We start from the raw sequence: 13,106 nt of genomic DNA on the forward strand, positions 1-13,106 counted from the left end.
GGACCGGGATGGATTGTTCTCGGTGCCGGCGATCGGAAGCGTACCGGCGTCGCCCCGGTCACACAAATGACTCCGTCCCATTTATGACTGTTTTATTTGCAAAGCTTTACACTGACAAAAACCACGCGGCGGCGGGCTTTTCTTCGGATTCGCGGCCATTTTTCACAAGTGACGTCACCGTCAACGGTGTACGACGCAGCGGCTGAGCTCCAATCGTAAACACCTCATGACGGTCGTCAATCTACATCGGGGGCGTGAAGGGAAGCGGCTGGCGCCTGGGGTTCTTGTCTTTTTGTAGATTGCGGCGTGCACGTAACGCACGCGCGCGCGCGCGCGCGCACACACACGCACCAAACACCCGTCAGGACACAGGACAAAGCGGCGGTCCCGGCAAGCTCACCATTTGACGTGGGCGAACGGCGCGCAGCTTTCGCTGCAGCTGGACGAGGTGCTGAGGCGTCCCGATGGGCTGCCTTCTGTTTGGACGAAGCCAAAGAAAAAAAAAAAAAAAAAAGTGCTTTTGTGTAGAGGACTCGGGAAAAAAGCCCCGCGGAAGTCCGGGCGGCGCGTACCCGAGCTCCCGAGCGACCGGCACGACTCGGACCGGGCCGGCGGGCCGGGCGGGTCCTCCTCCGAGGCGTCGGGGTCGGGCGCCGACCTGCGGCAAAGGTCGGATGAGGCCTTGCGAGCCCCCCTCCCTTCCGGGGAGCGCGCCCGGGAGGGGCAAGTCCCGCTCACCGCTGTCCGTCGCCGTCCTCTTTGAGCGGCTGCGCCCGGCCTCCGCTTTTCAGCGCCGACTCTGGGGCGGGGCCCTCCCGGCATTTCCCCGCGCGCTGTTCGCAAAGGAACCCTGGGTCAGGGTTGTCCTCTTCCGTTCCGGTGCCGTCCCTGAGCGCCCCCTTGCCGTACGCCAGGATACGGCCTGACCGACGCAAGCGTAGGAAATTCCGCGGCGATTCTAACGGCATATAGGTTAACCCGCGTTTGTCTCCGCAACGTGTCTATGGGTCGACATTTTCCCTCGGAGTTGTTTGTGAAGGCGGCGTGAGGGGACGACGCTGTAAGATACGCTGTAAGGATACGCGTCTCTGTCCGCCCTCCTCGCGAGTAGAAGCCCGTTGTCCCCCTTCTATAGTTATCAAGAAAGACGGCGGAGCGCACGCAAGGCTCACCGGCTCGCCGCCGGCGCCGCCGTCGTCCTCCGCGTCCGAGTTGAGAGGCTCGTCGGCGCCGGAGTCATCTTGGCGCTCCGTCTCCAGGGAGGCCTTGCTCCAGCCTGAGGCGGGACGAGAGGAAGCCCGGGCCAGGCGCGACCGGCCCGGCGCGCGTATTGCAGTAGGTGGCGCGCGTTTTGGAGAAAGGACGCGGGCCAATAATGCCAATTGTCCTTGGGGAATGTTTGGGCGGACGCGGGAGGGTACCTTTAAAGCCGAAGGGCGTGGGGTCGCTCTGACGCTTGCTCTTGTGATCCGGGCTGCTGGGGGATCCTAAAACCAAAAGCAAGAACCGGAAGGAGTGCGCGCGCTTAACGGAGGCGGGGGCCGACCCAGGTTATTTGCCATCGAGGGAGCGGGCGAGCCACGTCCGGGTCCGCCCCGGTTCACGACGCGACCCGAAACTTCCCTTGTCTTCAGCTGATTTCGTCGGGCGGAAAGCTCATCCATTTGAGCCCCTTATAATTGGCAAAGTCGCGACTCGGGCTATCGAAGCCAAAAGGAAGTTGAGCGACGGCGCCGCCAAAAGGAAAACCCGCGGCTTCCGCGCTTCCCGACGCCTTGGCCCGCCGCTCGCAATGCGGCAAATCCGTCCAAAACGCCTTGATGACTTACGTTCACTTTCACGGGGCAAAGCGGAAATGGAAGAGGCGGCGTTACCTCGTCCGTCTTCTGCGGTTGCCGCCGACGGCCGGGGTTAAGCCGGACGGAGCGAGACGGGCGCCGCTCGCACCTTTTGGTTCCGGCCGAAAAGACCGGACCCGCTAAATCGGCTTCCGAAATCGTTTGCGACTTGTACGGCGCGCAACGTGAGGCGGCGCCCGGCCCCGCCGCGGCCCGGCCCCGCCGCGGCCCGGCCCCGCCGCGGCCCGGCCCCGCCGCGGCCCGGCCCCGCCGCGGCCCGGCCCTTCCGCCCCCGTTCAGTCGAAGCGATAACGGGGCGCCGCGTGACGTCCGCGCAAGAGAGACCGGAACCCGCCCGAGCGTCGCGGGCTGCGGTCGGTTACCTTTGTGAGCTTTGAGGTTACTGAAGCCGTGTAAAGTAAAGCGCTTTTTAGCCGCGGCGCCGGCGTCCGGGGCGGGGCTCTCGGCGCTCCCTTCCCGCCCGCGGGAAATGCGAGAGGAAGGCGGCGGAAAATGCAAAGGCAGAGGAAAAGCAAAGCGCCCGGTAAGTTGAGGTGGGGGAGCCAGGGGGAGGACAGGGCGGGGGAGCCAAGAGTCCCGAAAGCTCACCTTCCCCCGCCGACTTGGGCCACGCCGATCCGTTGGAAGGGAGGGCGGCGTGCTCCCCTTTCCTCTCGCCGCCTTTCTTCAAAGTCGTCTGGTCCGTCTTGAGTGGGCTGCCGCCGCCGCTGCCGGGAGGGAGGGAGGGAGGGAGGGAGGGAGGAAGGAGGAAGGCAGGAGGAAGGAAGGAGGAAGGAAGGAGGCAGGAGGAAGGAAGGAAGGCAGGCAGGCAGGCAGGAAGTCAGGCACTTTGGCCGGGACCACGTTCCTCTTCACAAAGGAGCACATCCCGCACAGTACAGACCTTTGGTCCTCTGGTCCCGCCGACGGGGGAGAGTGTGTAACTTGATCTGGCGCCCTCTGCTGACTGGCCTCTGTATAAAACAACATTGCAGAGCATTCGCTGGTTTGGTTTTGGCTTCGTTTTCCTTGACGAGTAATCATCTGGGAAGCGATAGCATTGCGGTCAAATGCGTCCGTCGGACGCGCAATAAAGCCTGCGTGACTTTTCAAGCAACAGAATAAGTGGCCCGAGATCTATTTCATTTGTTGTTTTTGACGACAAACGAGGCGGTTGGGCTTCATGAAGCGACGAAGACGCCGCTTCGGACCACTTGCTTTCCGACCTTCGGTCAATGATGCACCACGCGTAAAAGTGTGTTCCGGACGGCAGTATTTCTAGCCGTATTTTATTCAGCGACTCCAGAAGATACGGTAGACTGATCCGTTTCATTTCTGGCCGGCCTCCCGGAGAACGAGCTCACTGACGTGCACCGGTGTAAAACTTAGCGAGGCAAAAGGCGTAGAGCCGCTTCTCCTCACGCGGGTCGCAGGCTCGCCGGCCGCGTCGATCGGGGCGCACTCAAACCGACGGCCCCGATCGGAGCGGAGTTTGGGAGCAAGCCGCCTCGGGGTTTGAGAGCAAGCCGCCTCGGGGTTTGAGAGCAAGCCGCCTCGGGGTTTGGGAGCAAGCCGCCTCGGGGTTTGGGAGCAAGCCGCGTCGGGGTGGACGCGCTAACGCCGCCGCCCAGGTCAAGGCATACATTTTACTACACGATTTACAATGAAGTGAGGTCGCTCTTCTACCGTACCGCTTTTCGCGCTAATGCGGAGCTTTTGCATCGGCGCAGATCGGCGCCGCGTTCCAGCTTACGTACGAGTCAGAAGGTCATCATCGCAGAGGGCGACTTCCCGCGTGAGAGCAGACCCGAGCGCCGATTTTTACCTCTGCACGCTTCCAGCTGAGTGGTCAAAACCTTCCTTATCTCCTTCACCCAGCTGCCTTTCACTTCGGCCGTGGGCGCCTGCAACGTCAAGAGAGGCGGGCGTGAAGGCGGGATTTTGGCCCCCCCCACCCGCCGAGAAAGCTTTCGTGCCTGCACGATGTAGACCTCTTCCCTGGAGTTGCACCAGATTTCAAACTTCTTGTTGTCTCCCTTGGCGTTTTCGGTGATGCCCACGGCGTTCATCTGGGGACGGGGCGGTGGTCACGCGTCAAACGGGGCACGGAGAGGGGGCGGGGGGCGGGGGCGGGCGCTCACGCTGAGCAACTGCTTGAAGCTGTAGGAGGGGGCCTTCTCGTAGCCCTCGCCGCCGCTCTCCTCCCTGCGCTTGCAGAAGAGCAGGGCTTTCTGGTGCAGGAAGAGGTGCCTCTGCATGGGCTTGAAGCGGGCCAGCTCCTTGACCTTGGCGTGGCCCTTCTTGCGTTCCGTCCACACGCTGAAGGATCCCTGCATCAGCAGCTTGCCCAAGTCGCCCAGGTTGCCCTGCCGCACCGGAGGCGCGCGCTCAGTCGGCGGGGCCGATGAAAACCTTTGGACGCCGCGGTGGCTTTTTCCTCCCTCACCTCATATCCCGTGATGGCGATGAGGTGCATGGAGTCGTTGACGGCCTTAAGTATTCCCAGAATGGACGCCAGAGCCTCTTGCAGGTCCTCTGCGCCCTCGCAGCCTTTGCTGTACTTGAGCATTTCCTGCGGGGAGCCATCTACGCGTGGGCAAAGCGTTCCCCGACGGGGGCGCTCCGCCGCCGCCGCCGACGCCCACCTTCAACAGCAGCTGGTATTTGGTGATCCTCTGCACGGGCTTCAGCAGATAGGAATCCAAGCCAAGTTTATGCTCCAGCTTTTTTTGACACTCCTGGCCAAGATCAAAGGTCAAAGGAAGACAGGCGACGGCGGCGGACCAAAAGGCGCGCGAAGGCTGCGCGAAGGCCGCGCGAAGGCCGCGCGCGGCACCTGGAAGAAGAGCGAGTCGGAGCACTGCCTCCACAGGCTTTCCGAGCGAGGCTTGTTGTGACAGTACTTCTCGTAGATCTGCAGGTCGGGCATCTGAAAGACAGGGCGGGCCGCCCGTCAAGCCGGCGCCGGCTCTCCCGCCTTCCTTCCGGCCTCGTTGAGCCGCCTCACCCTTTCCAGGAAACACCTGCCCACCAGCTCCGGGCAGTCGGCGTACAGCTCTAACTCCCTGAGAAAGGTCCTGCGAGAGACGAGGGTCCCGAAGCTCAAGGTGCGCGGAGGACGGCCGACACCGTTTTACCGCCGTTTTATCTGCCGGCGGCGAGGGAAGTTCTGACCCGACGCGGCGCCGCTTCCATCGGGAATCGTAAACATAAGCGGAGCGTAAAACCTCATTGTTCTTCCTGATGTGTGCGGGCTTTCGATCGGAGCATTAAAAGCTGAACGGACTCTTTCCCGTGGGAGTTTGACATTTCCCACCGCATGTAAACGCGCCGCAAACTGGCGCCGAACCGCACCGTTGACGAGCGCTCACTTCATTGGTTGGTCTCGCGACGTCGCGCCTGTGTGCGTCGATGCTGAGCGCCAGAGGGCGCCCCCTCACCTCTTGTGGAAGTGGTAGATTTCTGGCATGTTGCCAAACAAGACCTCCTTCTTGTTCTGCAAATGGGCCGGCACCAGGTGCGCCATGGCCGCGCCGTCCATCTCCGAGGCGTAGCCCTGCCATCAACAGACGCTCGCTTCAGATCGGCGGGGACGCGCGCGCGCGATCGGGCGGGCGGGCGGGAGTCGAGTCGGGACCTGCAACACACACAGCAGCTCCTCCACGTAGGCCCGCTCCGTTTCCAGCAGCTCGTTCATCACGTGCCTGCGAACAGCGGAAAGAAAAAAAGACATTCGCAAACGCGAGACGGTGGTCCCGGCTCCGTTCGGGCTCGACCCGCCCCTCCTGTGCGACACCCCCGTCCAGAGGAAATGGACGAAGGAGGCGCGGGCCTGACGCCGGGCACATACGGAACATAAAACCGAGTCGGTCGGGTTCCAAACGGATGAGCGCGACGGGGACGGCGGTCGCCGGGACGCGGCGGGGGCGGACCCGTGTCGAGCGAGGCCGCAAAGCCCAGAGGCCGGCGCGGCAAAGGAACGAGAGCGGGCGGCGGCCTCACCTCCTGAGGACCGCCAGGTTCTCCTCCTCCTCGGACAAGGAGCCACGTCTGCGTTTGCCCGCTCCGTTGTGAGCTCGCCCGTCTCCCTTGGAGGACAAACGCGAGGATTACATACTGGACTGCACGTGCGGCACCGAGAGCATCCAGAGCGCAGACTGAGGCCGCCGGCCCTTTGAGACCAGTCGCAAGGCGATGTGGCGGCGGACGGGCGGAGGGCAGAAAAAACGAGGGAAACCTGTCATCGACGCCAACCGTTTGGAAGATACGGAGCACGATTTGACTTGCCCGGCCCGCTCGAGAATAGATTTTCACCCAACCCCGGTCCGGAGGGAAAAGCACTTTCCACCCACTTTTTCGCCGCCTTCCTTGTGTCCCTCGGAGTGGCTTCTATCCAGTTTACCCCGGTGTCCTGAGGCGAGAAACGGCGGACGTTGCGGGATTTCCCGAGAAACGCGAGCGGCCCCGAAGGCGGCGGGGCGGGGACTGACCGGGCGAGCCCAGAGGAGATTTGATGAAGGCCTCGGGTCTGGGGGCGACGGGCTGCACCGGCCGGCTCTGCTTGGCCGCCAGCTTGTTCAGGCTGACCCTCCGCCGGTCGAACATCTCCTGCACGGACGCCTGCTTTCGGAACACCTCCTCCGCTCGCTCCTGACGCGGGACGGGAAAGCGGAGTCACGCGTCCGCGCCCGCGGGCTCCCGGCGGCGACGTACCCTGAGCTGCGGGTCGAGCGCCGCCTCGTAATCCGCCAGGACGCCGTCCGGGTCCGACAGTCGGTCCCGGCCCGCGTCGGCCAGGAAGCCGTCGAGCTCGCGCAGGGCCGACTCCGCCCCCTCGTGCGATTGACATTTGTCCACGGGCTGAGACGCCAGCAGGTAAACGCCGTCGTCGCACCACTTTGATGCCTGCGGGAGGGGTCGGGGTCAGGCCGGGCGAAGGCGGGCCGGGCGAGGCGGCGCGGCGCGCACCCTCTCCAAGCGGCCGTGCAGCTCGCAGGCTTTGAGGAGCAGCTCCTTCCTGGCCTTCAGCCCGTCGCTCAGTTCCCGGCAGAGCGCTCGCAGCCGCTCGCTTTTGGGCGCGACCGAATCCCCGGCGCAGGGATCCGCCCGGACCAGGTCGTCGCCTCGGCCGGCCAGAGCCAAAGCGCCGTCCTCCGCCTCCTGCGGATGGGAAACGCTTCAAATGGGCGCCGAGGTCTGCGACCACAGTACTACTGAAAAAAAGTTGGTTTGGCTGATTTTTACAATCGCTTCATGGAATCATAAGGTCGTATGGCTCGATTTTTCCACAAGCTGATGCGCCTCAGCTAAAACGGGCCTGAGCCTCCCGGGGGAAAGGCGAGAGGATGTCTAGCCAAGAAGTCATCCGACGCCTGACATTTTCAAACCCCGCCCTGATACCGCCTGAAAAAAAGAATGCGTACGCACCTAGGATTGAATGTCCAGATCCTCAGGGCGCAAAACCCAATCCCGGGGCATTTTTTTCCTCCCACTGAGGCGCACGTTTTGAAAAAAGCTAGTTCGACCGTCGTCCAAACGGTCGACGGATGACACCGAAAGCGCCGCGGCGCCAAAAGCGCTTGGCTCGATGGAGTTTTAAGCTGCGACCGGCGCAGCCGACCGGAGCGAAAGGGACGGGTGGTAATTAAGGCCCGGGGCCACTTACGCGGACGCTCTCCTCGTGGCCGCAAAGCTCGGCGAGAATGCGCTCGGCGTGGACGCGGCTGCTCCCCGCCTCGGTGAAGGCGGCCAGCTTCTCGGACAGCCCTTCCAGGGCCACGCTCACCTGCGCCGCCGAAAGGCAGGAGTGGGCCGCCGCCCGGCGCCGCCCGCCCCGACGGACCCACCTCTTTGTAGCGGTCTTCGAAGAGGCGCAGTTGTAGGCAGCGCTCCAGTTTGGCCCGGTGCTTGCTCCAGAACTCGTCGAAAGCCCTCTCCGTCTCGTCCAACTGAGACAGCAGCCTGGCGAGACGTCAACGTACAAAGAAGGCGCCGTTCAGCCGCGGGGAACGCGTGCGGCGCCACGCCAAAAAGACGCCATCTTTTGACCTCTGCACGGTGGCCAGGTTCTCCAGCTCGTCCTGGTTCACCTCGTGTTCGGGGTCGCGCGTCAAAGGTTGGTTGATGGTCTCCAGCAGCCTGCCGCCTTGGCTCAGAGCCGCCAGCAGATCGTCCTAAACAAAGCGGCCGCTGAAAGCCACCGGGCCGGCCGCCCGGACGTCAGGGAGACTTGCCTTCATCCGGTCTCTCCGGCACCGGTGCTCGCCGACGAGGAGGCCGACCTCCCGGCTGTCGTCGGGCACGCGGCTCTCGGCCAGCTCGGTGCCGAGGGACTGCAGGGCCCGGGCCATCTTCTTCACCGTCAGGGCGAAGGCCTCGATAGCCTGGCGCGGCAAAAAGCCGTGAGGGGACACCTGCCTGCCGCTCCTCCGTCCCCGGGACGGGCTAAGACGGCCGGCCGCCGTCGCTAAACGAAGACTAAAATGACCCGGGCGGGGCCAAATCGGTGTGTTTGTTTTCGGCGGTCGGGCCGAAGAGAAGTCAAACACACACCGCCTCTCAAACTCGGCCCATTAAAGCGAACCGGCCAGCCGGTGCTCGTGCAAAAGGCGCTACGTACGGTGCGGTGAGCGATCCACTTGTCGTGGCAGTACACCCGCGTTCCCCCGAGGTCCCGGCTCAGCTGCGCGCGGTCGACGTAGGAGTGGAGCTCGCCGAGCGAGCTCAGCATGATCACCTGCGAGGGCGCGGCAAAGGGTGACGCCGGCGCGGCCGGCCAAACGCCGGCGACCGCCGCCACTTACGGGCACTTTCATTCTGAACTCGTCCTTGCTGAATTTGAAGAGGATGTCGGAGAGCGCGCGCTGGAGCAGAGCCGTGGGCCTCAGGACCAGGACCAGCTGCAGGTTTCCGGGGAAGGCGCCCTGGGGCCGGCCGCGGGGGAGAAAAATCTCCGTTGCCGTAACCGCCCCGGTCTTTCGGGGTCAACCTCGAGCGGAGCCCACGTTTCGAGGCGGCCGACGGAATCGCAGGCGTGACTTAACCTTCTTACTTTGAAGCGCGTCCGGCTTTTGTATACGGCCGGCGCGCGTTACTCCGAGAGCGCGTGAGGAAACGAGGAAACGGGGAGCCGCTCACCGCGATCCGAAGCAGGGTCCCTTTGACGGCCGCCCATCGGTCCTGCCGGCGATCGATGACCACGATGAAGCCCGCGTCCGTCGACGGCAAACTGCGACCCGTGCGGGAAAATCCCTCAAGCGCGCAGAGCGGCTAGCGCCCGCTTTTGTTTCGGGGGCGGACGGACGGGCGGACTAAGTCAATGTCACCTGGGCACGCTGGTCAGGTAGGTGAGCACGTCGCGAAAGTCTCTGTCGGCGATGTCGCCAAAGGACGGGAATTCCGGGAAGACGACGACGGGGCTGCCGTTGTCTCCTCTGCCTCCTGAGCGAGAGCCAAACGCTAGCATATTTGGACACGCGTGTATACATTTTGCGGAGGGACGGCGTTTGGGCGCCGTAAGCCGGCCGAGCTTCCGGGAACCGCGCCGCAACCTCAGCAGGCGTTTGGAAAGCGGGCCCGGCTGAGTAGGGGAGGCAGAATAGAAAATGGCTGCCCGGCCAGAAACGGGTCAAAGGAGATACGCGAATGCAAAATAAAGCCGAGGCGTGCGCCGGACCGGAAAAGCGCAGCCGTCGTCCACGCGCGGAGGAAAGGGAAAGAGTGCGGAAACACGCGAGCTGGAGAACGCTCGCCAATGGGAAGGAGGACGCAACGGGCGGACGGGGCGTCAATCGGGACCGGAGACAACTCCATTTCAAAGCCGACAAACGTCCGCCGAGTTAAATACGAAAGCAAAGCCGACGGAAAAAAAGAGGTTCGGGCGACGACGACGTACGCCGGCCCCCCGGCCAAATCTCCATATTTGGACTGGATTGGGAGGTAAGGTCGCGATTCCCGACAGGACCGGAAGCGGAGTCACCTGAAAGGGAAGCAAAGTGCCTCCGCAGTTGAGGAGCGATGTCGGCGGCGCCCAGGGGGCTGCTGTCCCATTGCATGATCTCATCTGGGGGGGAAGAGACGGAAGAAATCATTCCCTGGCTCCGTTCGCCCCGACGCCACGCCGGCGGCTACAGAAATATCCAATCGTACGAAGGAGCGCGTCGGCGCTCGGCTCGGGTGCGCGGCGGCCGCCCTCGGAGGGGCTCAACTTCTTTAACGGGCTTAACGGGCGGGATTAACCTTCGGCGGAGGAGGACGGCTCAAACGTCAGCGGGTCGGCCACGCGGCCTACTGACACACATTGAGCCCACCCGGCTCCATCTTCCTTCGCGGCGCCGCCTCTCCGTTCCCTTTTTCGCCCCGCCCGAAAGGTCGGGCGTCCCTTCCCGAAGGAAAAGGCCACGTGAACAACTCTCGGCCGGGGACCGACCGACCCGAGCGCCCGAAAAAAAGACGCCGATCCGCGCGGCAAAAAGTCCTTCCTTTGCCTCGTCCGAGGGCGCGGCCCCTCAAGTGCGGTTTCGAAAGAGAAGGTTGAGCTGCGGCAAAAGGGACCTCTCGAGCAAAGCGCTGACATTTGCTTCAACGAATAGCCGCAAGCGCCCGCTGGTTTTCGGGGCTTTTTCACGTCCGGAAACAAAAGGTTTCCGAACGGGTCCGGGCCAGCGGCTGTCACCGCTGGGGGGTGAGGCGGCTCGGGCGACGGGAAGTAGAAGAACCCTAACCCGGGTTAGGCGCGGGGCGCCTACCGCTGCAGCCGGCGGCAGAGGAGGCTGAGTCGGTGGGATTTTTCAAGCTCCTGCGTGCGGGGAGAGGCGGACGCGAGTCGGCCCGCCCGCTCGGGGCTCGGCTTCGGGGCCCTTTGCCCGCCGGCTCGGGGCCGCTTGCCCTCCTTCGCCGTCGCGAGGCGTGAAAAAGGGCACCTTTGTGCAAAACTCGCTCCGACGAACCGATGGGAACTTCCCATCCCTTTTCTTGAGCTCGGCCCGTCGGGGCTCGCGAGGCAAAGGTCCGGCGCGGCAAGAGCGGACACCCGCCGGCTCTCGGAAGCTCCTTCTGCGGCGGGGAGGGCGAGGCGCGCGCGCGGGCGGGCGGGCGGGCGAGCTGGGCGGGGCTCGACGCTTCCATAAAGGGCGGATTTCACTTGAGGAAATTGAAGGCTGACCTTGAAGCCAAAATATGTTTGGAAAGGAGCGAAATGTCCTCACTTCTCCCTCACTACGTTGGCGGAAATCTCACAACCAAAAGGCCACTAATAGGATGAGGGAACCGGACTCCTGTCGCTCTCGCATACTTTTAGATGGATTCGCGGAACGATGGCACGAAACGCCATCTCGGCTCCTGCGGCGAGAGCGTTTTCGGTTCGACCGAAACGCGGATCGGAACCTTTACTTTTGTCATTTCTAGAAGCGAGCGAGGTCGACGCAGAAGACGGGGCCTTCAAGCCAGCGGGCTCTTACCTCGCCGCTCCCCGCCGGAATCCTGGGAGCGGGCCGCGGCGAAGGAGAAGGGGGAGCCCGGTCCCGAGATGTCCGGGCCGTGGACCAGAAGGGCCAGTCTGTTGATGAGGCGGCACGACGCCTCGCCGCCCTCCCGCAGCAGCTCGTGCAGAGACATGGCCGGCCCGCTCGGCCGGGCCGGGCGATCGGCGAGCCAAATCCCCTTCTGTCGCTCGCTCGCTCGCTCGCTCGGGCTAATTATATCCCGCCGGACCCGCTAATCCGTCCCGGGCTTTGGCCCGCCTGTTGCCAATCCACGTTCGCCTACCGGCGCGATTGCCCTGCGGCGCATTATTTGCAAACCGCCTCGACATTTGCCCTCCATTTGCCCCCCCGCGCAACATTAGCCCCATGGTGCAATACGTGCAAAGCGGCTCAACGTTTGCCCTCCATTTGCCCGCCGCCGCAGTATTTGCCCTCCGGCGCAACATTTGCGTTGCAACGTTGAGTCGCGTGCGGACCCTTGAGGTTAGCGGCCTTAATTTGGGAATGTTTTTCAAGCTCCCTCTTACGGCAGCTCAGCAGAAGAGCGCAGAGGCAAACAGAACTGCACCTTTCTATACTTTGCCGTTTTGCCCGGCAACGTAGTCGAGAGGGGAAAAAGCGCATTCCCAGCGCTGAATTCCCCAAAAGGAAATCACAGGACGGAAAACCGTCTTCCGTTTGGGAGTGGAAAAGGGGGCTTGCGAAAGGCTCCAACTGCAGCGTTGCGCCTCGGGCACCGTCGGCACTCGGCCCCTCGCGGATGGGCTCTGTTCAACCTTCGACCCTGTGTTCGGACGGCATTTCTTCGCCCGTCTTTTTCCCACCCGTGGGGCCGAGGGGCCGAGAGAAGAGCGCCCCCCTCGTGAGCGCTGATATCATCCCCCCCACCCGCCCACGCGGTCGCCTCTTCGTCGGCGCCGCCTTCAAGGTCCTTGGCCCGAGCCTTGTTCGGGCGGGCGCGGTGCGCTGCGATGACGCTCGGCGACGATCGGAAGCAATGCGCGCGTCAATCAAGGCGAAGCGCCGAACAAGTCGAACGGCCGCTCGCCGCCGCGCGGCACATCCGGAGCGTGCCGAGGACGAGCCTCCCTTCGCGCGAGCGATAAAACAAGCAACGCTAGTTGTTTGACGCTCGGCCTATTCGAAGCGAGCCCCTCCTCCTCCCCGTTCGTGCCCCGGCGCCGCCTATTATCGATTGGAAACGGCGAGCGTCGGCCCCGAACGCAAACGACAAGCGAATGGGCGCAACGCACAGTTCGGTTCGCGCGGGACGGGTGCTCACCTACGGTGCCGGTGACCGTCGTCAGCCTCTCCAGGAGCTCCCCCGCGTCCATCTCCCGCGCGCGCATCCGCACGAGCATCGTCCAGAGGGCCGGCGGGAGACCGGCGGCCCAGCCGGGAGGGACGGGGGCAGACAGCTTGCCCGCTTTCCGGTGGGTCGTGTCGGCAAAGGGAAGGGAAGGGAGCCGGGACGCGACGCGACGCCGGCCGCGGATGCTGCGAACCTGCTCCCAGAGGAGGCGCGACGGCCGGCGGCGGCGCGATGGCGACACCTCGCGCGCGAGGCGCGCACCTGCATCGCGCTCCTCATTGGACGCCGCGGGTTGGAAATTGAACGTGACTGTTGCTCGTAGCTGATGACAGAAACATCGTCCAAAGCTTTCCGACGTCCATATTCCTGCCTTGGCAATGCGTGGAGGTTGTCTGCGGCCGAGTCGGAAAATACCTCATCTGAATTGAAGGAAACGACGTTTCTGTTGGCTTTCGTCTGAGCTCGGTCGTTTCC

At 63.7% G+C, this 13,106-nt stretch overlaps 1 protein-coding gene across 5 annotated transcripts; it reads right to left on the reverse strand.

Annotated features, from left to right (window-relative positions):
* Positions 1–77: 77 nt before the first annotated feature.
* Positions 78–12,938, reverse strand: LOC148423300 (guanine nucleotide exchange factor DBS-like). 5 transcript variants are annotated; one of them, XM_088414310.1, is made up of 33 exons: positions 12,603–12,938; positions 9,817–9,900; positions 9,164–9,278; positions 8,976–9,066; positions 8,642–8,761; positions 8,458–8,574; positions 8,072–8,221; positions 7,887–8,011; positions 7,685–7,799; positions 7,504–7,623; positions 6,807–6,998; positions 6,552–6,743; positions 6,329–6,488; positions 6,191–6,249; positions 5,841–5,926; positions 5,476–5,542; positions 5,279–5,394; positions 4,846–4,915; positions 4,675–4,767; positions 4,484–4,576; positions 4,285–4,410; positions 3,980–4,204; positions 3,815–3,907; positions 3,664–3,742; positions 2,743–2,812; positions 2,448–2,566; positions 2,222–2,311; positions 1,422–1,487; positions 1,173–1,276; positions 739–833; positions 573–658; positions 401–476; positions 78–288 (listed from the first exon to the last, which is right to left on the reverse strand). In XM_088414310.1, coding segments are annotated over exons 1-33 (3,474 nt in total). In that variant the 5' UTR covers positions 12,682–12,938; the 3' UTR covers positions 78–287. The 5 variants fall into 5 exon arrangements, with proteins under 5 accessions (XP_088270436.1, XP_088270434.1, XP_088270432.1 ...); XM_088414308.1 differs by having other exon boundaries at positions 8,976–9,017; positions 12,603–12,752; XM_088414306.1 differs by lacking the exon at positions 12,603–12,938 and adding an exon at positions 11,297–12,171.
* Between the last annotated feature and the right edge of the window lie 168 nt (positions 12,939–13,106).

The sequence above is a fragment of the Hippichthys cyanospilos genome, chromosome 5 (assembly GCF_059441005.1).
Source record: "Hippichthys cyanospilos isolate Australia breed blue-spotted pipefish chromosome 5, RoL_Hcya_1.0, whole genome shotgun sequence".
Taxonomy (NCBI): domain Eukaryota; kingdom Metazoa; phylum Chordata; class Actinopteri; order Syngnathiformes; family Syngnathidae; genus Hippichthys; species Hippichthys cyanospilos.

Excerpts from the sequence above, each read along its gene's own strand:
- LOC148423300 (XM_088414306.1), bottom strand. The coding sequence starts at position 11,453 with ATGTCTCTGCACGAGCTGCTGCGGGAGGGCGGCGAGGCGTCGTGCCGC. Across the intron at positions 4,205-4,284 it reads TCGCCATCACGGGATATGAG|GGCAACCTGGGCGACTTGGG; the intron begins GTGAGGGAGGAA and ends CCGGTGCGGCAG. Across the intron at positions 834-1,172 it reads GCGGCGCCGGCGGCGAGCCG|CGCGCGGGGAAATGCCGGGA; the intron begins GTGAGCCTTGCG and ends CTTTGCGAACAG.